General features: G+C 35.0%; 1 protein-coding gene across 5 annotated transcripts in view; it reads right to left on the minus strand.

Annotated features, from left to right (window-relative positions):
- The window catches only part of spock1 (SPARC (osteonectin), cwcv and kazal like domains proteoglycan 1), a 254,265-nt gene that overhangs the window by 71,645 nt on the left and 157,615 nt on the right, over window positions 1-25,005 (minus strand). For all 5 annotated transcript variants that reach the window (XM_088604498.1, XM_088604496.1, XM_088604495.1 and 2 more), the window contains 2 exons: window positions 11,641-11,755; window positions 1,821-1,953 (listed from right to left, as the gene is read on the minus strand). In XM_088604498.1, coding sequence (XP_088460624.1) covers window positions 1,821-1,953; window positions 11,641-11,755 — 248 coding nt within the window. The remainder of the gene's footprint in view (window positions 1-1,820; window positions 1,954-11,640; window positions 11,756-25,005) is intronic.

Consider the following 25,005-nt stretch of genomic DNA (forward strand, 5'->3'; position numbering starts at 1 on the left):
CGCTATCTAGCGTATAGAAGAAACTGGAAGTATTGAAGTGATGGTCGCTTGACTCACTCCATCAATCACGTGGTTTAGCATTAGAATATAATAACATAATTCAATTAGCATTTACCCCTCTTTTTGCACATTTTGGAGTAAAATACGAACACCAAAATCTGACAGTGAGTCGAAGCAAGAGGTACAGTAGTTGCCTCATGATACAAATCTAGGAAATTAAAAAGTTTTGAAAATCTATATAAGACAGCAAGGTACCACCCGGTATTGTAGGTTGAGAATGGCAATTTTCTATAATCAAAAATGTTAATAAACTTACAGTAGTAAATATTGTGTACTGTTGACATTTTAATGGAAGTCATACTGTTCATAGCTTCTGTTCATATTATTTTCTCACAAACCTTGAAAGGACACTGAAAAATACTGAAACTGTCTTTGACAATTAATAACTATGAACAGTATAAATGATCAAATCGCCAATTTCATCAAATTTGTTTTCATAAAAAATACTAGATGACAGTACGAGTAGACATACTATAGAAGATTTTCGGAACAGGAAATATTCTCATATTATGTCTTAAAAACAAAATTTCATTACAGTTGAACAAATCAATTTCATTCCAAATAAAGAGAGTAGAGGTCTACACAAATAGACCGTAAAAGGAAATGATAAATATAAAAAAATAAATACGGTGCAGGGACTGGCGCTGTGATCCAAAGTTCAAAATGGAAAAAAATGAACAAATATGAGATACCAATCAGAAAACAGCTAGCAAACCCACAAAAAAGAGGGATAAGTGAATTTCTGAAACCAGTCCAAAGTGGCACAAATAATTTCTGCTTTATAAGGTTTTTGAGATTACAGAGAGAATGTTATTGAAAACTTATTCAGTCATTAAAGTGCATGTTTTCCCAGGTTTTAAATCAAAGTGGGCACTTGATAGGGTATGCTCTCAGCAAACCATGGGTAATTGACCCAGCTGGAGTACTTTTCAGATGTCCTGAAGCACAAAACACCAGAATCCAATAGTAATCCTGGTCAAAGTTCATTGCAACCACTATCCATCATAGATGGCGTGGTCATTTGCTGCACAGTATTTTTTAATGCTGTTGCAGGGAATGAGATACAATGCACATCAGAGAAGTGCAAGGTTGACTTAACTCTTTCACAGCCACTGCTACAGTATCTGTTTGGAAAGAACATGAATTCTCCGCTCTTCAAATAAGATATTCCGAAGGAAAACAAAAACAATGGATGATCCTGTCACTTGTCTTTCACAGCTAATGGTTTTTAGGATCATGAGACACATTACTGAAACCAGATCAATACAAAACACTGGTTCAACTCTTTTGCATGAACAGCCAGGCCAAATCTCAGGAGATGAATTAAAGTTTTATACTGTAATTGCATATCCCAAAAAAGAGTATTATGTAAGACTGTTTAAAAATGAATATATAAAAACATACGGTAAGGGATGATGAGTTCATTTCACTTATAAAATAAGTCAAAGTATTCTTGGATTGATACATTATTTGAAGTCCTGATGTTTTTCAGTTCCTGGTAGATACTACAGCACCAACAAGCATTTGTTTTCCATGCAGGATACTAGGAAATATTAAATCTAAACTGCATTTCATGTATTTTTATTTGTGCCCAAGGAAATCCCCAAGAGAATGCAGCCAAATATTTGTCTTTGTGAAGTCCACTGAACAGTGAGATAACGGGATATTCAGACCACTGGAAACTTGCAAATGTCAAATGCTATAAGTAAAAACTTATTTCCAATGCACTGTCTTCAGCAGCTCATTGGTACAGTATTTACCTTAGAAGAATATGTGTGTCCGTCTAAGCCGCAGACAGGGCTAGGGTGGATCACAGGACAGGGCTTGCACTTGGCTAGGTTGCCTGTTCCCATCCAGTACTTGTGGGCCAGGTTTCCTCTTCTGGGTTTCATACTGCAAACAGATGCCAACAAAAAAACAAACAAAAAATGTTATTTCTTATTAAACCTACAGTAATATGAACCACTATTATGTTATTTTTATGTCCACTAATTTGCCAACTTGCCAAAAGGAAAAAAAAATAGACTAAAATAGAATCTTTATATCCTTTTGATAGTGCAAATATGTTTTACAGTCTCATGCAGATTTCAAGAACATTGATTCCCTGCCAGATACACATAGGATAGATAAGTATAGTCAGCATCCATAGATTCAAATTGTTTTAGAAAGATGTTTTTTGTATTTGTTTTTTTCTTTCATTTATGAAGTAATACATACATGTACAAAGTCATATTTGAATATATTCTTCTTTATGCACAATAACATTCATATTAATATTCAGAGCAAATCATTACAGACATTGCTGACAGGTAAATATTTAATATATTCATAGTCATAGCTTTATACTCAGATCAACAAAGCAGAATTTCTTTAGCTTTTCTTCTTTTTTGCAATTATAATGAACACATTCCCTGTCTATTCCTCTCTGCTGCATGTTTTATATGCACTGTTCACTAATTATTTAATTGAGTACTAAACTGAGTAAATTTGATTAGCCAGCTTACTGGCAAAATTAATTACAGGTAGCTTACTTGCACAAGGCATAGTTAGGAGCTCTTGAGTGGAGTCATTAGGCATATTTCACTAAAAATTAAATGAAGAGATGCACAAGGCAAGGCAGTGTGTTATATCTGTTGGCATCGTGTCAGCAAGATATCAGTATCATTTAACACACAGGTACCATTTGATCTTAAGTAGGTTTTAGAAACCCATTTCCCTTAAGAGCTGTATTACTATTTCAAGGCAGGATTTGGGAAAACAAAATCTGAACTGCTGCATTGTGGTCTATTTTTTAAGTAGTTTACATCAGTGTTGTACATTAAACACTCAAGTGGTGATAGTGTGCTCTAACATTAACAAAAGAGCAATGATATACAGTATCAATAATGTATAGGATACTCTTTCTTTCATAAACTTAATGAAACAGAAATATGTTTCAAAAATTTGCAGTGAAAAATGTAAAAGATACTAGGTAAAATTAAAATGAAATTATTAGAAAGCTCTGGAAAATTATTTTTTAGATATTCCAATGCCTTTCAAGTTACTTCAGTAATAAATACTTTTAGATTAGCCATTATGAATTCCAATTATAATAAATACAGTTTGAAATATCATAGTAAAATTAATTTTAAACCTGGTGTTATCTGATTATGATAATGTAATTATACATGATTAATAATGTATTTATAAACAAATCAGATTTTGTGTACTGTATATCAGTGATTATTTCTATATTGCATCATTTACTGTTAATATCTTGCATAAGTATTTATAATCAAACTTGATCAATGATGTGTAACTATATACACTGCAACTATGGCTGTGTGTTTTTCAAAATGTATCTTGTTTAAATAGCTGCTCATGATCCACTAATCTAAAAAACAAGCATCAGTGATTTAAACTGTCTCATTAGAAAACATCCCTTAATTACATGAAGCGATTATGGTCATTAAACCAATCGATGCATCAGTAACTGTGAGCAATAATATTCACTGCAAATGGATGGATATAACTCATTTTTCTCAACTTGCAATTTATCCTAAGACTGCAGTGCAATACCAATATTTAACATTCAGAATCGAAAAGCCTGAGATTGACATCTTTGAGATATCAACATTTATTAAAAAGGACAGAAAGTCAAGAACATGAAAATGATGTTATTTACAATGTGAGTTGGAGGAAGTGGGGATTTTCATCAGTAAATTGAGACAATTCCTTAGAATTGCTGATTTTATTTTCAGCGGCTATTGATTGAAGGGACATCTAAAGTTACGTTATATGCTACCATTTTCCTGGATCAGGGTTCTCTAGGATTGGATTTTTCAGCGTCAGAATACATGACAGCAACTTCGTATGCTATAGAGGTCTCCCATACCAGTGCTGACCAGGGCCAGCTTGGCTTACCTTTTCAAACTTGACAAGATTATACTACAAGATGTTACAGCATCTGTAACTTTATTCTGTAATTTAACGGGAACTGCAACACTATTTTTATATTTAGGGGTTTGAAAGAGTCAACATTAATGAGTGCATTTCAAACCACAATAAGAGTTAAATGTACTGTACATAGTAACTTGTAAAACTTCCAATTTGCATCACAAAATAGTATGCGCATCGCCATACTGTATTCTGCAATTCAGAACAAGGCAACAAAACCTCCAGTGAGGTAATGTGACCTTATCACATTTGTAAACAAGCAGGCTTGTGCATACATCTCTTGTAATCCAACAGAAATATTGCTCTCGATATCTAGTCGATTTTGCTGACAAATATTACTTACTTGTTATCTCTGCATGTACACTTTGGAACATCTCTAAGTTGAAATATGTGCTGCACAACCTGTACTTATTCGCTCTTACATTGTATTAGTCATTACAAAGACTGGTGAACAGGAAGGGCCGCATCAGGACGCAATTCATGGGAACTCAAATGCAAGTTTGCGACAACATGGTGACCTGCAGCACTTTTCACAAAGTTCATAACTTGTACTTAATTTTGAAATGTAACATTTTTCTATAACGACAATTACTTCAATTAGCTACCATGATTTAATAACCAGTCTGACAAATCCACTTTTTATTACCACTTTGTAGTAACAGGAATACTAAATAAAACTGTTTACTGATTAATTCTGAATTTATGCTAGGGTATACAATATGTAAATGAAGTTGATGAAAAAAGACTTAAAACAAACAAACACTAACAACGGAAAAACAAATTTGGTGCCTTAAGTAGCATTATGTAATCTCAAGGTACAATGACAATTCAAAGTCAGCCCCAGGCAGGGTTTCAGGCCAAGTGCATGGAAAAGTAACAGATATAAAACAGTGATTCCCAATTCTGGTCCTGGAGACACACAGCTGTTGTTTTTAGTTCTAGCTGAAACCTACATGGACTTAGTAACAAGATTTGAATTGTAGTTCTTTCTCAGCTCTTAAACATTTTGGAGTTTTAACCATTTTATTTTGTAAGTGAAATAAAATACCACATTTGTGACTAGAAACAAAATACAAATATTCAAATATTTTCAGCTCAAGTGCTTTGAACAGCACATAAACAAATAAACAATCATGATACAAATAATATTCTTGGGATTTTAATTTACATAAATGCTTTAATAAACAACCAGATAAGCACTGCATGTGTTGACCCTATCTTCTATGGGTCATGACAATTGTCAAGGTCTGAAAACAAACATCGTAAGATAATTGTCAAACTGCTAACAGCATCAAACATCCCATAAGCCAGTGAAGGCGTAATAAACTGTTACCATTTACAGTTGATTTGGGCACTCTCTCATATTTCCATGGCAACTGGATCTTTGCACCCTGCATTCACAAAGTGAATGCGTTCACATTTGTTTTTATTAAGTTATAATAATTCTCTAGCCTCCAGCCAGAAAGCTTATTAGATCCAATAGCAAAATGTACAGCTTGCTGCAACTGGTGCACACAACACAGTGGTTAAAAACAATTAGCTGCAAGCTGTGTTGATATTACTACATGCTCTGCCAGACACTTTTTATTAGCATGAAGGTTTATTAAACTCATACATTGTCTCGATAGAAAGTTTTATACTTTTACATGTAATTAGCAGACAATTTATTGTAATAACCCAGAGTTTAGAAGCTACACCATGTGACAATAAGCAAGTTCTACATATTACAGCACTTTATTATAGTCTTAATAGGCTTTAACCATCTTTTAATACTTAACCTAAAACAGTATTGTGAGTTCACACAACACTCTGTGCATATTACATACTTGAATAGTGACTATCGTGCTGCTGTCTCCTAACAGCTTGTCTTAGTTTTAACCCACAGTGGGTTACAATGACTCCCTGACGTTTCTAAAATAAAGTCATTAATAATTATTGTTTTACACATAAGAGGCTACTTAATCTATTAACAGCTGAATGATAACACTCAACTGAATTAAGCAGGAAGTTTAGGTAGGATAGACTGTGCAAGCACAATGTAGAATTTAGCCATGACAGCAGGGTAAGGATAGCACTTCTTATAGCATGGTATCTTTGGTCACCTAATGGCATTAGATTTGAAATTCTGGTCTGGAACAATGAGTATCATCTGCATGTTCACTGGAGCAGAACTGAATGAACAGAACTCAAGAGGAAAATTTAAATTACTCTGGTATGATAACAACAATATACTTCAAAACCTACACAGTATATACAGGAACACTTCTCCTTTGAGACAAACTGATCATTGAGACATTTTAAAATGGCTATGGTAAAAGAGAGATAAAGTAATTAAGGAGTAATTGCACTAAATTGATTTATCTGTATTGTAACTTGATAAAGGATTTCCCTTTAAAAAGACCTCCTAAGGGGCCATGATCAAAACAAAAACAAAACTGTAGATCCCTGGATATAATTAAAGAGACCAAATGATGTGGAAGAGCACAAGAGATTAAACTGTAATTAATGTAAATCAAGTTTAGGAATATATGTTAGAAACATCTGACAAAAACAACACTGTGTTTAAAGGTCATTATATTTTATAGCTCATATATTATATAGGTGATTATATTTTAGTTGTATTAAAATAATTATTATTTGATAATAGAATTAGAATATATGGTCTTGTCAGTACATACATCTATTTTGTGAACATGACATTTTTCTAACATTCTCAAACCATGAAAAGCTTGGTATGTATGCAGAAATATATGCAGATAATACTAAATATTGATGTACATTATGTTTCAAAGGGCATCCCAAGTGGCTCAAACTGTAAAGGTTCATGTACACTCCACGTAGATGTTGAGCTCTATGACCACACTTCTCAAGTCTATGCCTTTCATCTGGTTGACAGTGATTCTGCAAGTGGCAGTACACAATTGTCTACCATAATAATAATCATCATAATAATAATTGCTTACACTTATATAGCGCTTTTCTGGAAACTCCACTCAAAGTGCCTTACACCACCACCAATGTGACAGCAGCCATAGTGCACCAGAACGCTCACCACACATCAGCTCTCAGTGGGGAGGAGAGGCGAGTAACGAAGCCAATTTTAGATAAGGATTATTAGGAGGCCATGGTGGGTAAAGGCCAGGGGGAAATTTGGCCAGGACGCTGGGGAAACACCCCTACTCTTTTCGCGGAATGCCCTGGGATTTTTAATTACCACAAAGAGTCAGGACCTCGGTTTTATGTCTCATCTGAAGGACGGCGCCTGTTTACAGTATAGTGTCCCTGTCACTATACTGGGGCATTAGGACCCATATGAACCGCAGGGTGAGCGCCCCTGCTGGCCCCACTAACACCTCTTCCAGCAGCAACCATAGATTTTCCCAGGAGGTCTACTATCCAGGTTCTGACCAGGCTCACACCTGCTTAGCTTCAGTTGGTTGCCAGTTATGAGTTGCAGAGTGATATGACTGCTAGAAATGACAGGGCTGGGAAAGTGTATGTTTCTAAGATACACTTAGTAACTCAGAAACAATGGTACAGTTTACTACATTTTTGATTGCTTAAGTAGGATGCAGGGGCATTAGTTGGTTCGTTGAACCAACATAATTTATTGGTCACATTGACCCAATATTATAGGCCAATAGGCCAATATAGAATTTACAATACTACAGGCCAATATGAAATTACAGAGGCAAAGTATCTTTCAAAACTTTCGGCTCTATCTTAAAAATAGCATTTTTATCCCCTGACCACGAAATAACCCTACAAAATTTTTTTATCTATCACTGGTTCATCTGTTTATCACCTGCAATAAATCTAGAATTGTGTCAACCAACATAGTGCATACAGTGCATGCTAAAATTTAATCACTAAGTTCAACTTAATATTGGACCCTTACACTTTGTTAAAGCACTGATAGTGTCAAATTACTTTACTATCTCTCAGTAGTTGTTGACAGAGATGCATTATCTTGTAGTTCTCAAGGGCAATGAATGCTACCCAGGGGGTTCTAAAGTTCCCACTATGTTCTTATAAAAAACTTAATAAACAATTTGCCATATTAATTACATAACTTTACCCTGCCAAATCAAAGAAGCAGGAGTCTTTTTCAGAAAATACCACAAGCCATTAAAGAACCTATTGCAAGCTATTTAGTAATAGGATTTTAAGAGCATTTTGTAAACAGTCCTCAAACACATTAAACCAGCTGTAATTGTCATTGGATAATATTAAATACTAAGCACATCAATAAATACCATTTGCAACAATCTACTAGTGTGTTATAGATAAATGAAGCCCTCTGAAAAAGTAACATTATACAGAAAATGCAAGTGCATCTTTGTTTTTTTTCTGTAGTTCATTGTGAATCTCATCAAGTAAGAAAACATAATATAAATGGAAAAGCTAAATTTATTAATCAAAAGGGGGAAATGTCACTTGTGTCACACAAAGACATTGCCTTCTTGAAATGGAAACAAGAGTCTGTAAGTGGAAGACGAAGTGTCACATTTTGGGACAACACCATTTGCTTTCCAGGAAAGGAAGACTGGAATCAGTACCACAGATTTATTTTATTAACCCAAACAACAGGAAAACACAGTGGAAGTGTATGTGTTATCATTTAGCCCTGTCACAACTTTGTAGGAAAAATCACGTTTTCAATAAGGGGGATCTATCTCCAAGCCTAAAATAATTAAAAATTAAATGTTATTGCAGCAAGTTGGTGATTTGAGAAATTCCAGTATTTTTATTAATTCCATTTTAATTGTATTTTTATTAACTTCTTTTAGGACAGTCCAGAAATGATGTATCAGCCAAATGATAGGGCTGAAAAGGACTTTAACTTGCCTCATGCATATGACCTGTAGAGATCCATTGGAATAAGAAGTTCTCATTCACCATTGCTATCCGCTAGCCAGCCCCTTGAATTGCAATTTTGGTAAATTTGCATTTTTTGTTGTAGGAGCAATACTTCATTTGCTTATTTGTATTAAATAATTATTTGTATTGCTCAGTTATGTTGTAAAGGGATATTTCATACTGGTACAAATAAGTCTAGATATCATGACACAAGGTGTGAGAGATAACCAATGTTGTGGAATGATAGTGAGTATAAGATGCTTAGAATACAATTGATTAATCTTGCATTATCAATTTTGTCTTAAAACGAGGAGGTGTGATAATGTTTAACATGAATGTCTTACCCCTGGAAGTACCCTGAACCAATTGACATGACAGACAGATTGAAGTTTATCATATTTATTTGTGTTATAGTCTCTTAGAGTTGACACAATTCTAGATTAAATAGGATCTATAGTTACTGTACAGGACCTCAGACTTTCAAGTCGTCTTGAAATGCTGGGAAGAAAGGTATTTCTGACTGAAGAGGGGAGAAAGATCAGGAGGTCAGTCCAGCAAACATGATTGCAAGTGAAGTGTGTCATCAGCCATGTGGGATTTAACAAACAACTGTTCAGTGCTATGAAGAATGTATTGGGATATTCTTATTCTAGGACTGGCTTGTGGAGATCATTAAGTGGTAACAAGGTTCAATAGGACTATTACTTGAGTTATTTAAATCCCACAATAATTCCGAGTACAGCATTCCTATAAACGCACTTCAGTATTGGAATTGCAATCAAGGTGGGTCATTTTCAGTGTTGTTTTTTCACATATTGCACAAGTTGGAATGTTTTAACGCACTGTATTCCAGTTGCATTCTATCTTTGTGTTGTTCTTAATGCTTTTAAACTTTAAGTCATTATTTTGAATAGAATGGGGTCTTTAGGCCCTTTTAACAGTGTCTGTTCCCCAGTCTCAATTTCTACAATTCATATAGCTTTATATTATAACATGCCAATGCACCATTCTGCACACTATAGGCCATTCAGTGGGAAAAAGCAGAGCCATCTTGGGAATACTCTGTGTAGCAAAGTGCTTGGTAATGAGAAGCCAGTTTTTGCAGGCTAATTAGCTTTGGGAAAGCCCTGCCACATTACATGGATTGAACACGTGGACAATGCATTCAAGATCAAACAAGCTAATGGGAAAGGAAAACCACCTTGTTAGCACTCATACAATCCAGGCAGGATGTGCCAGGAAATCTCAGGGCCTAGTGTGCTGATTGCCTGTGAGAATACCTTAGCCTGGTTAAAAGTCAATAGACAGCGTAATATCACTGTGGCAAAGTAGAGTGTGCCTGGATTATAATCAGTGATTATTGATCAAAGGAGGAAAGAAATGGTTTAGCGTTTCTGTTTTCTTGAGGGTTTCACAAGTATTTGTTATAATACAAATTTGGTTTTACTGGTTTTTGTTTTGTTACTTATAGCACAGTATTGTAAAGAACAGTACTCAGTGCTTTACAATTTTAAGGTACCTGAGATTCTGTTAACTAACCCGGACTAAAATGTCTGCTTCAATCACTTTCATAAAACAAGTTTTTTTTAACCTTAGAATCACAGGTGAATACATTTCCTTTCATAACTGTCTTCACAGTTTAACATTGGATTCTTTATTAGGTGTTTTGTGCATCTTCTATTTAGAAAACAAATACAACCCCTGAAGCTGTATGATTTACAAGGTTCATGTTGAGTAACACGATATGACAACTAGTGGTAGGCACAAGGAAACAACTTCACCACTTCATACAGCAATGCACATCACTGCAAACAGATGCAGATTGTATCTTCATTCCCAAGGGAATCAACCTTATTTGCAAAAACAGAGCATTAAACAAATCACTGAATAGTGGCATTATACACGAAGTCTGTTAGAAGACACATTTAGATAAATAGTCTTTTTCTATGGCAACTAAAGCACTTTGGTCAATTTTAGTTGAATTCAATTTGTACTAAATGTACATGGTTGTATATTTATACATGTCATATTTATTTACTTAGTATATCCAACAAGGAATGGTACAAAATGTAATGTAACATATTTAAATATTAATAAAAGAGGCATTTTGGAAAATTGCCACTAAGATTACATGCCATTTCTTATTGTCCATTAGAAAAATGGTACAGTTGACTTATTTGCAACTGGCCAGAATACATGTTCCAAGTCCTCTCTACCATAAATCAAACAAATAAGAAAAAGCCTACCAGCATTTACATTCATGCTTAGTCACACTGTGTGTAAGCTTAATTAAGTATGCATTTTGATAACGTTTGGCAGCCTAAAACCAAACTTAATGCGTAAGTCTCTAGCTTGAAAGTGTCTCCCTCCATCAGACAAGATCAATTGTAGAGCATATCAATATGCCAGGAATTACGCAATGAATAAAAAAAACATCTATTACCTTAACGCATGATCAAAAAAACAAAGCATCAAGGAAATATATGTCAGTTGAAAAGGGGAAATATTTCATGTACTGTATATTTTATAAAAAGAGTATTCTAAAACTTTGAACCCCAAATTCATTGTCAGTTTATTTGAGAGATTTGTGATACATTTTGTGTTTTTCTGCATAAAAAAAGTGAAAATACTTCTATGAGGACAACCCCTCCCATGTAGTTGGAATGTTGCAACCCTAAAACCTACACAATCAAACTCAGTTAGTATCCATCTTTGTCCCAGTTTCAGATCTGAAAATCTGGTTTCCCTAAATATGAGTGGTTTATTTGCTTAGCTGACACCTACCTGTGCATGAGTTGCTTATGGTTGATGCAGATGGCCGTCTGGTAGTCATGGCTTACACACACTTTGTGTGGGGGGCATTTCACTTTCAGGCAGGGGTCTTTCGTGGCATCCAGAGCTAAAGATACAGACAAGAAGAGTACAACTGTAAGTGTTCACAGCCAGCAGAAAGCCAAAACTAAAGTATCCTGTCTCAGTCACATATCAGGATGATAAAGAACACAGGCATTTTTCTTTTATCAATGACTTACTTTACCGGAGGCAGTGGAACAACTGTCTCAAACCAAGATTGCTTCACTCTCAACAGAGGCAGCAGGATTTCAAAGGCTCAAGCCTTTTTTTGATCTGCGAATGCACATTTACTGAAAGGTCTTAAACTAACAATCTCTTCAGTAAATGCTACTGCTGAGCATTGCGATTCTGTTGCTGCTGCTATTCGTGCTGTCGATATGCAAAAGAAAAGAGGAGCATGAACATCTAGGGAATGTCATTAGCTGACTGCAACCATAATTCCCCAAGTCATGGAGTTCAATTAGAGCACAGCCAGAGCTGGAAAGGCTTAAGACAGCCAACACTGCCCCTTGTGAATTGCTGGACAGCTCTCAGTTTGCAGTGTTGTCTCTGAAAACCACATAACTTTTCCAATCAATGCTAACTCTCCTATTGGAACAGTGGGACTCAGCATGAAAGTATTCAATACTTCTCACAATTTCACATTCTGGACAAACATATGCATGGTCCTCTACCTTTTTAAAGGATTTTTTTAACTAAAAAAGATTTTTAGTGAACCCAGTTTGGATTTATAAATACTATGGGTTTTACCATGCCTTACAGTAAAAGTAACATGAGCTGAAGCCCACTCAACTCTGATATTTGGCCAGCTGTGCACTTCCCCTTTATGGAATCCAGGTCAATATCAACTACTGCCCTGTACTTGGATAAGCAATGCCTGGAGTAAACTATGTACTGTACTCCAAATAATAACCTTGTTAATAAAGTTAATTATTTATTCTTTGTAAGGATGTGTACAGTACCAACATTTTGGGGGGACACTGAGCAGTCATTTTATTTGCTGCCATCAAATTCCATGAAGGTTGTTTCAGACTGTAATTCTACTACCTACTGTAGTTGACTTTTAACATGCCTCCTACTCCACAATGAAAAGAATGGGATGTTTTTTGTTATCCATTCCCTGCTCTGGTAGAGCGGTGCATCATCTTTGTTGGTTTCTTTTTGCCGTGTCTAATTTCTAATTAAGAAGGAGGTAAAGTAACAAAGACATCAAGGCTGATTTCAATCCATCGCCCACAAGTAATATTCTCAGACATCAAATGCCTGCAGACCGCCGAAGCAAGTGCGAGCTCTGCCATTCCTGTATGTAAAATCCCCATGTACTGTTAAGGAGCACGGTAATAGCAAATCATTTCTCAAGTGAGAAGCACTTGATTGTACATGAATTTTAACACGATGCTGTTTAATTCAGCACGAGCAGCTATCACAGAGGGAGCATAAGTATGACATATCTAGTCTAGTCCTTAGCTACAAGCAGGTCAGATGCCTCTGATATCTTCCAGAATACTTCAGTACTACTTCAATTTTACCCTGCAAAAGATAAGGAATCATTTGATTTCAAAGATTTAAAGATGTTTTATTAGCCTTAATCTACTAGAAAAGCTTTTATCCAGTTGTCTTTGTCTGTATGTATATGCAGTACATATGGAGTTTCCTAATCACTGCAGCTTGGAAGCCTGAAATTCTTCATTTCAATCTACAAATGGAAACTAAACCTGAGAACTGGGGGTACATTTAGTACTTTACACCAAGGTCTCAATGAGTCTGGAACCAGGAACAAGCTGATAAGTGTGTTTCCTTCAAGAAACGACTGCAGAGATCCTTGAGTCTCATTAGGAATCATTTGCAATTGTCTGGGATCATTCATGTTCATCTGAGATCATTTGAGATTGTTGGAGATCATTTGAGATGTTCGAGATCGTTGCAACCAAATAAACATGATGGACCAAATGGGCTCCACTCATTTTTAGACTTTCTCAGGTTCTTAAGTTTGGTAACTGGATTTTCCAACTGTCTTTCATGATACAGGCACCCAAAATAATAATTCAGCACTGTAGGATACACACCAAATAGCTTTAAATAAAATGTTTTTTTTTTCTTTTTCAAAGCAAAACAAACATTTTAAATGTAGACCATTTCCATTTAGCCCTCAAACTAATTAGCATGCTTTTATAATTTCACTAGCACATTAACCCACTATTAATTAGGAGACTAATAGCTACAATTAATAGTGTTTATGGCCCCTATGTGCCTGATAGAGCAATCTTACAGTATATTGCAGATACAAAATTCTAATAAAACCTTGTGTGCATTGCATAAAATGCAACCAGGGCGATTATTATAGCCAGACAACATACAAAATTGTTAATTATCAATTTCTTGTGAAAATTTGTTATAGACTAGTGATATCAGACGATGTTGAATTTCAAATGATAAGTTGCAGCAAATTTGCCCTGAAGAACAAATCTAGGAGCACATAAGAGCACCACAATATCCATGCATGTAAAATGGAAATAAAGAACAGCATACAGCATACCAGATCTTAAAAAAAAATTAAAACCAAGCACATACAACACATATAATCAAAATCAACACTGATGCCATTGTGTTTTCAGATTTATATTAGGAGGAAGTCACTTAACAGAAAAAAAATTAAATGCTTAAGATAAATCATAGCCACCAGAATTCCATTATACCATACTCCAAAGCTCAAATAAAACAATCAAAATTTGAAATTTTAATAAAATGATCAGTTAACATTTCCTCTCTGAACACTATACCCTCATGCCAATATTATTAATCAGCTCTTAATCTGGTATGAAACTGGCTTTTGAAATGCATTTCACATGTCAAACAACATTTTGTTGGAAGCTAATCAAGAATCCAATTACCACCCTTGATCAAATGTCTTTAATTTTGAAATTTTAGAAGAAAAACAGAAACTAAGATTCATAAGTAAATATTATCAGCTCTACCACAAAGTCATTGTCACTGTGCAGTAGTGTTAAGTTACATTAGTGTTACTGTAAGGGCCTGGAATGAATCAGATTCTGTAATGATGTGGCTTCTTACTTAGTTTGAGTCGCGTCAGTAATCAGGCTGAGGAATCCATATGCGAGAGCTAGGATGAATGAGAGAAAATTGAAGAACAAGCGGAAAATGAAGCAGGCAGGGCTGGTGGCAGCTGGCACAAGTGGAGCTCAGATTGTCCAGCATGGACAGTGGCAGGTTCAGGGGATGTAAAAATGCAGATAGCAGACAGGACTGGCACTGCAAGCGCAGTGAGAATTATTAGAGGATTAAACAGGCTTTTGGTGAAAAGTCCAAGCAGAGTTCAATAACAGACAATCAGAAGACAAGGTCAGGCCAAGGGGAAGGTCTGTAGACGTGTTTGAGAAAGCAGGAAAAAAAACTGGAATACAGGAGGAGCTGACCAGACAGACTAAAGTGCTGAGAGCTGGTAAACAGACTCAATGTCACAGCACTGAATGAAACCTAGAAAAGATTTAATTAACCTCAATTAAGTGATTAAACCAAGACTAATGATGAAGACTGACAGATGGCTCAAGTTTAGCTGAGAATGGGCTGATCAGAATCCCACATAGGAATGCAGGATTGCTATGGTGAGTTGAGCCCTGGCTCGCCACTATGTGACAGATTCATAACAAAAGGATCTTTACTAAGAAAATAAACCATATACCTAATAACTGACAATAAGAAGAACATGTGAACACTTTCACTAAGGATGTTTTCAGTTATCTAACAATATTCTCTGGGTCTTATGGAACAGAAATACATTCATAGGATTTAAAAATTCCACTAGAGAATCTACTTGCAGATCTGTAAATGTACAGTACCCTTTAGTGACAATACATTGAGTCCTACAACATACTAATCCCACTAAACTTATACAATTTTGCTGTTGTATTAAAAATGAGAATTAAAGGATCCTTTCTGAAAGAGGAAATACAAGGATATAGTGATGGCAGGCTGTTGGCACTAATTTAGAATACAAGAAAGGTTAACAATGACATGAGACCATTCACTCCATCGAGCTGGTTTGGTTGCTGCCTTGGTTGCTATTAACTGAACCCAGGATCGCATCCAGCTATTTCTTGAAAGAAGCCGGGGTATTAGCAGCAGCACCTAAGGTGAGATGTGAAGCTCTTTACAAAAACAGGGAAAATGCACCCAGTGTAATGGGACATAGGTTTAAGAAATACTCACAAATGTGGACAGGCCAATCAGCCCATCATCATCTTATTTGGCACTAGTAGCTAAATGTTCAGAGGATTTCACATACAGTAGCTATTTCTTGCAAGCAGCCAAGGTAACTGCTTCAACAGCATGGCTGGGTAGCTTTCTCCACACTCCCACAACCCCTTTTTTCTCTAAAAAAGGGACACAGAGTCTCTACGTGCACCTCCACATAGTTTCAATTTCTATGTTTTGGTTAGTATTTCACTGTCCAGTAGGTTGACTGTGTCAGTGCCCTTGAGAATATGCAAAACAAGTCCCCTCATAGTATTCACTGTTCAAGACTAAAATGGCTTAGCTGTTTTAGCCTGTCAAAACCACTGTCCTATAAACCCAGGATTGCTGTTACTCTTTTAAAGTTCTGAATTTAGAAGAGCAGTATTATTTTTGTAACATGATAAACACATTTTTCCACAATATTCTAAATGTATTCTTACTAGTGCATTGTATAATTTTATTCCTTGATTAATTTAATCTACACCTATATCTGTACTTCCCAATATTTTCCTTTTTTATTGTTTCCATACATTGCTGAGAAGATTAAATACATTATTACACAAATCACAAACACTGACACCATATAGATCATTGTGTTTTATGGTACAATCAAACAGCTTTTTACAATAAGCAGTAATATTGCCATAGCCCTGCTTACCTTTTGATTTATTCTGGGCTACTGTGACCCAAATGCCCAACACCATGAGAATTATGTTCCCTATTTATATTTGTAAGCGTGAAGAGTCAAAATGAACACACACAGGGTTTATACATATTTATAAAGGAAGTTACATTACTGTTTTATTTTAATTTATTTTTGTTAATGATTGTTACTTCATACAAAAAGCAGTACCTCACAGAAGGGTTTTTAGCCATGGTGCAAATACATGATTGCATTTTCCTGTTGTCTCCAATGTTGATCTTTCAACAGTAAAAATAAATGAAAGTGAAATCACATTTGAAATTCTTCATTTCTCTCTGTAAATTGGAACTGGTACAAGTGACCTGTGCAATTCATAAAAGAAAAACGGCAGTGAAGTGTTTCTGGGTTGACTGGATTGCCAGGGAAGTGGAGCAGGACAGGCAAGACTTTGCAGGGTGATGTAAAGAAAAAACATCGATCATCTGCACATTGGGCAGAAAAAAGTCAGTGTCTGTCAACAAAAGAATGTAGAAACCTGCTGTACCTTGAAACAAATCCCAAATCAAATACTGCCTTGCTCGATGTCTGACTATATGGACACCAGAGCATCATTAACTAGAATGACCCTGCCCTCCAGTGAGCTGTTCAGTGAGAGATCATTATGCAGGTACTTCCTGGCCACAGTTGAAAAAAGGCAATTGAAACAGCATGACTAAAGACATAGGAATCCAATATTGGTAAGCAGAGGTCTGCAACTGTGTCCTGAACGTCCAGTTCGATGAGCTGCATGCATCTTATGTTATACAAAAGTTGTTTAGAACAAAACTTTTGAGATATGACACAGGACTAGTTTAGTGCTAATTGCCCTAGTTTTTTTTTTACAAACAGAATGTCACAAACATCTGACAAATTATCCCCTTTCTTTTATGCCAAAGGTGATGTGTCCCTACTGTAATATTCTAAATTTGTTTTCTTTAGGATTTATAAAATAAATACTAAATATACCCATGGGGATTAATTAGGCATTGAAGTAAAGCAGCACTACTTAAATTAGTCCTGCATTAGGTAATGAACTTTTCAGCACACTGCTCTCCCACTTTCTCTGCATTTTCCTTCAATTTGTAGATTCAAGGTTCACTGGGTCAAGGAACCAGAACACATTAATGCATTTTATAGTTTAATGGTGCTTATTACTTCTGAGACTGCAGAAAAGAACGCTAGACTTCACAGAAATTAGAAGGAAAAAGGGGGAAAACAAAAATCTCCATATATCCTGTTATTGTGTTTACTGTTCATAACAGAATGGCTAAAAGATGCGCATATTCCAATTGCTTCTATACAATTATTATTTAACTTAGGGACACAGGTCCTTTTAACCCAATATATAGAGTAGTTGATGGTTCAATAACTTCAACAAACAGAGGTACAGTATGCTAAAGACCATTTTTATATGACCTGCTGTTCTGAGACATTATACCACCCAAAGAAAAAAAGACTAGAAAGGTGCGTTCATAATGAGAAATGTCTTGCTGTGTACAATTGGGTCTGGAAAGGTATACGTATAAATTAAAGATTCCTCTTGAGAATTATTTACACACCTACGGTATTATTTTCAATGAAGACAAAACATATATATATATACTGTACTGTAGTACAGAATGTACAGTATAATTGTGTTACTGTATATTTGATGTAAACATAGTTTAAGATCTTGGAAAATATAAAATGTTTATTTAATAATGTACTTTATTAGCATTCCTAAAATATCCTTCTGAAAATACACTTAGACCCTGGGTTGATATAAATAGGTTAGAGATTAAACACAACACTTCCAAATGGTTGGCTGTGTGGAAACAATTTGTACTTCAAGGTCCAAACTATTCTTCAGTTATTCTCCAAATATATCCACATGTACCATATAACCACAAAAGTTACTCAAACACATGTAAGATTCTTCTAAGGCTCGTACTAATGCCATGCATTCATATAAAATAATGTGACCTACTGATCAGTAGATCCATTTTCATATGGTCTTTTTAATTAGAAACTAACATTCTTTAGTTCAATTTGCAAGGCTGGAACGTTCTGACAAACTCTCCATGGGAAACATTATCTGTCAGTTTGCCTCCAAAGCGCATTATCATATTTTCTATATGATTCCTTAAACAGTATTTTTTTTACATCTCTTCCCTTTTATTAAGGTAATGATTGTTCTAATGCATTTAGATATGTTCATTTGATTATTATATTATTTTGTCTATTTTCGGTTTCCAGTCCTTTGTTTGAGAGGTCACTGCATAATGTGCATATGTCACTCAATATAGTGAAAACCACATATGCCTAATACATCATGTTGCTGTGTGAAGTTTTGACTGATGGATGCGGACCATATGGGGTTGATAAATGCACCTATGCCTCAGGCAAGGAACAGAATACAAGACAAACAGTGGAAGACAAGACTACAGCCAGAGGGCACTGACAGAGGGCCTTGGAGAGATTGTGAACACTTCTTCTGTACAGGGAAAAGGAGCAGAATTCCCTCCTGGCAACCAGGAGCTACAGTAAATGTTATTATTTTAACATGTTCTTTGTAGTATCCATTTTCCTGTAGTCTATAGTAGTTAAAAGAAAGTTTAACTCATTCTGACTTGGGCTTCTGTCTTTTTAATTAAAACAAGAGAAATTAACTTTCAAAGGTTCAATCTTAATTCTACCCCAGAAAGTCTCTAACACTCGGAATGTTTCACTTCTGTTACAATCCACACTTATAATTCTTGCTCTACAAGAAACACAAATGCAGACCTACATTACCTGTTAGTTTGGGTCATGCCTGCAAGAGTGTTAAGTTGCTCACAGAAAAGATTATGGTGCACAGACAGAGGTCAGACCATGAGTTCAGGCAGTTTACAAACTTAGGCTGGTTGTTTTTTTTTTACTTCTCTCGATTTCATGACTAGTTTAACAAGTTTAACAAGTTTGTTTTTTTCATTCCTTCCTTTTGGTCAGTGAAAGTTTCATCTAATGTTGTCATCCATGTTTTGTAAACATCTCATTCATCATTTCTTCTTTATATTTGCTACAGTAGATTTTGTACAGTATATGGCTCAGTTACCTACATTTTTCTGTTTAATCATGCTTCTTAAATCCAAATTGAATTAAATTGTACATACTGTATTCCTTTCAACCAATTAGATTATTTCAGTATGGTACTTGATGTTGTTTGTAACAGATTATAAATAATTTCATGATTTTCACTAATGCTTAACTATAATATGTTATTTTTATTTTAATACTCTTGATACTTTACAAACTGTATCTCTATATTATCTTTCGTATATACTTAAAATACATCATTTTTTCTTTCTAGTCACTTTACTGGGCGCATTGATTTTTAAGAAATTCTGGTCCACTGGGAAGAAAGCCACTTATTGGTTCACCAACCACACTTGCACCTCATTTTTCCTATCCCTGTCGTAGGGAGTTCTCCCTATCCAAAACTAATTAATCACTGTCATTTCAGGTATGAATCATAATTAAAGAGTAAACTACAGAATTCAATTTTATAATATGATAATGGTGATACGAAAAGAAGCAGGCATCCTGATCAGTAGTTAACATTATTTTCCTAACGTTTAATGAGACATGATTCCTTTTAAAAGTAAGATATTGCATGGCTTGCTATAAACGTCATTATTCCATGTCTTCCAGAACTTGGTCTGGTTGTATCAAAACACTAGCTTCATATGCCATACAAGTGTAAAGCCAATTCAAAAGAAACTGCTCTAACACTTAAATCTCCAGTGGTCCTACCTAGTATCATTTTCTATACCCTCTGGACATTTGTGACCAAAAACAGCTTAGCTTAGAGCATTTCACAGATTGCAGCTTTCGAGTTGAGTAAGCTCATTTAGCATAGTGAATCGCTTCTTTTTTTTCTCAGGTCTGGCTATTCTTACACACCATCTATTCTAATGGTCCTATCTCTCAGAAGAATATGGCACGGCTTTGAACAAGCTCTCTCTCTCCCTGACAAAGTGACATTCCACAGAGCCTATCAGTGAAAGCAGAAGCTCTTCTGGGGCTCCTTAATGCAGAAATATAATGAATAATCAGCATATTAATTTGACAAAACTGTCAAGTCATTTGTATTTCAGGGCAGGAATCATTCATCACTGCCACTGATAGCATCACCATGGTAACGAAGTTAGTCCATACATTTCTGAACCAAAGCGATTCAAATATTGCCCATGCTGTAGTGTAGAAAATAAAATTTGAGAGTTCTAGCTTTTGAGCATTAGAAATGTATGTACATAACTCTACTTTCAAAGGCTGAACTAAAAATGGATATCTCTGCATGAATGTAACAGGTTCAATAGTAATCCCAGTATTTTAAATATATTAATTAAATAGGAACTTTATACATTCACTGCCTTTCAAGTTTGAAGACTTTCAGAGCATTGCAATCAAAAACACAGCAGAATTACCTGTAGACAAGAGGAAGTGTAGGCAGTAAGAATGTACATTATGCATTTAAGATCACAGACATGGATACTAAACAATTTACTATAAGTGTTTACTGTTGCCTTATCTTTGTCATCAGGGTACTGCAGGATAGCAATGAGAAAGTTCAAATATTATGATTTACTGTATGCAGCAGTGATATTTAGGACCTTCAATCTGTCTATATGGGACATTGGCTTTAGCACAGGAATTAACCTGGGTCTGCTGCTTTAAATCAATTATCGGCCAGCACAGCCTCTTTCGTAACGTTGCAACCAAAATGATAAAATATAAACCAAAATTTACATTATTTCACATGGGCTCTTATTAACCTCTTAGTGCAACTAAAAAGTACTGTATATTTTTAAAAACACTTGATTCAGTCTTGGACAGAGACAACTACAAGACGAAAAGTATAACCCTGAAAAGCGTCTACAGACATAACTCACAGCATGACACAAGAAGAAACTAGGAGTAAGTGTATTAATGGCTCATAATCAGAGACTCTTCTTTCCAGAAAAGGTTTGTTTGACAAGGTTTCTGGCTATATTATAAATGAATAGCCTGACTTGAAATGTTCTTGACAATACATATTGTGAACGAATGGAAGAATACATCAAGTCCACATCATTCTGTATCCTTTTATTATTCTCAGCACGGATTGTGCAAGATCACAATAGCTAACAATAGCTAAGTTTAAGCTTGGCTAAAACAGTTGAGAAGCATCTGAGGAAACTTAATTTGCTTCTGAATATGGGGAGGCTGGCAACCTTATCTCTGAACCAAAAACACCAAAATAAACACCCCACTGAATTTTACAAACAATAGAGAAAATGCCCAGTTTTGTGGAATGTACATTTTAAAGAATGCATGCAAATAAGAAGAGACCATTTGGACCATTTGTTTAGAGGATCTCAACTAACTGTTTCATTAAAGAAGTCAAGGTACTGTATTGGCTTCAGCAGCACGGCTGGGGAGATTTCTCCAGCCCACAACCCTTTGTAAATGTATTCAAATTCACCATATGGATTTCAGCATACTAGTATACTTTATGTTTATGGATTGAGCGAGTACTTTTATGTAGAGAGCCACTGTGTAGTAATCATTAAATGAAAACTGTTGATGAAGACAATAGTGTTCAGAGGGCTATCCTTTTTGTACTTTGGCAGCAACTACAACAGAATTCAACAACTGTGATACAGTATGGCATAGCAAGCAATATCTTGGGAATATACTGTATATTTAAATGGAAAAAAAAATAACTTATTATTGCTACCACATTTGATGCATCTCAAAACCCTATTATGTTAAAGCATATTGTGCTGAAAATGGTATGCAGTCTGTTTACCCAAAAGGGATTACAGTATTGACCTGTAATCAAATATATTTCATTAAACTGGATCAACCAAAAATTCATGCATACTGTGTATATCTATATCAAGATCTATTATGATTCCGTTTTTTGTTGTTTTTGTTACATTTACATTGGGAATTCCAAACTGAGAGGAGCATAAATACATTTTATAAGAAAAATAGTATGATAAGTCAGCCATCTTAGTGCAAAAATAATGTGAAAAAAATGTAGTAATATTTTCCTGCCATTCCCTACATCCTTACTTTATTTAATGTCTTAACAAGTGTTATACAGATTTATTGTCAGGATGTGCAACATTTAGATGAAAGCTGTGATTTAAAAAAACATAATGTTATATGTATATATGATATATGATTTGTATGAAGTGTGAGAAGCACCACAGAAACATTATCACTGTTTAAACAAACTAAAAGAAAGACAAATGTTCCAGTTTAAGCCTGAAGACAGAAATCCAATTATTTTTATTAACATCTTGATGGATTACTTGAAAGTCACTGAAGCATTTCTATATAAAATGCATATTGATATCATAGTCTCTGCAGGACATTTATACTGGCATGCAATATGTAATGAATTGATTTCTCCCTTCAGTGTAATTCTAAGCCAATTGTTGGAGACTAAGTGAATCAGTCTCTTATGGACAAATGTCAACACTAAAATGTATAACTACAAAAGAAGAAATCCATCAGAACCCTCCCCCCAACAGATGAAACAACACAGACATTTGTTTAAATGAACACAAAACCTGCATCATCACTCTTTAAATACAGGCTATGAAATTCAAGAACAAAAATTAATGTGAAGAAAGTATAACCAGATAAAACACTAACCATTCTGCATGGAACATATACAGATGCAGCCATTTAAAATGCACGGTACATGGTACGTACCGTGAAACATTATCTACAGTTCACTGTGTTGTACCGCAGTATGTGATTTGCTGGCCAAAATGACCGACAGGGGCACTCGTGGTGTTAGTGAAACGATTTAATAATTTAATCTCTTTACTGTGCATGTTAATCCGCTTAATATTGAATTTTACAACTAAAGGGAAATTTTAGTAGCTGAGAAAAAAAAGAAGAGGAGCATAACACATCTGTATATGGCTGGTATTGGTAGTTTAAATAAAAAATACACACCAGTATTCCACTTTCTTCCTAAACATTTTAATCATCAAAGTCTTTCATTCGGTTACATATTGTGGTTATTTTTGAAAAGGTTTTATGTGCTCCTTCTGACTAAATTCAGTTCATATACTCCATAGAAAGTTACAATGTTTTAACCTTTCCTATGAATATTTGCGCTCGTTATCGCAGTAAAAAAAAATCATACTTTTGAGAATTTGATTAATTTTGAATATAATATGGAATTGCTTATCTAAAGAAATTAATAACGATATAATTATATTCAAATAGCTCAAATCATCACAGTAGTACACTTTCTTTGTAAACATCTGCATCAGTTTAACTCATTCCCCCGTGATTACGTGAAAACACAGCCTGTCCAAGGTCATTCATTATTAATACTATTAATAATATCTTCCATATCGCATCAAAATTGGAACATTTTAACAAGTGTATGAAGTGATACATAACGTGTCTGCTCTATAACTCATCAGATTACAGAATAATTTCCGCAGAGTTACACAACCTTGTCTCAATATAGTAAACAACAGTCACAGGCTTACTTGAAGGCTTAACACATCTTCACTGTCATGGTACGGTTTCAACATACTGTACAGTATGTTCTCCATTACCTCTATAAGAACAATACAAGCTTAAAAGAAAAACGAATGTCAAAATATTTCCAAAATATATTAGCTGTTAAGTTACATGGCTCCATATTAATATTACTATCAAGTGGTATTAAATCAGTACAACTTTTATTTTTTACATTAACAGCAAATGGTTTTCTTACTACAGAACTTATTCTTAGAAAAGGTTAAAACATTATAACTTTTTATGACGTACACAATATAAGCTTAATAACTATAATTAATAATAATAATAATTGCTTACACTTATATAGCACTTTTCTGGACACTCCACTCAAAGTGCTTTACAGGTAATGGGGACTCCCCTCCACCACCACCAATGTGCAGCATCCTCCTTGTTAGAACTAATAACAAGGTGGATGTTGAGGGATAATGTAAGACCATGTTTAAACCAGAACCCATGTAAGTTACCAAGTTAAAGACTTTGATGCATAAAATATTTATGCATAATTAAAATAGTTATGATGAAGGTGGAAGATTGTGTGTTTTCCCAACTGAGCAATCTTGCTTTTATAAAATATACCGACTTTTTAATGTTTAATGATTAACATGCGGTAATACACAGTTTAAAATTATTAAAAGTCTAAAGAGTATACAACTTAAATTCTTAATCTGAAAAAGACTGTCCCTCAGCAGTGACCAGGATTCGAAACCGGGCGTTTTCTGGTGACAGCTCAAATGCTGTACATGAGACGTTAAGCTTTATTAGCTCCACCTGGTGGTTTTACAAGGTACTTCTGGATACTATTA

The sequence above is a fragment of the Lepisosteus platostomus genome, chromosome 13, assembly GCF_059453375.1.
Source record: "Lepisosteus platostomus isolate fLepPlt1 chromosome 13, fLepPlt1.hap1, whole genome shotgun sequence".
NCBI lineage: Eukaryota > Metazoa > Chordata > Actinopteri > Semionotiformes > Lepisosteidae > Lepisosteus > Lepisosteus platostomus.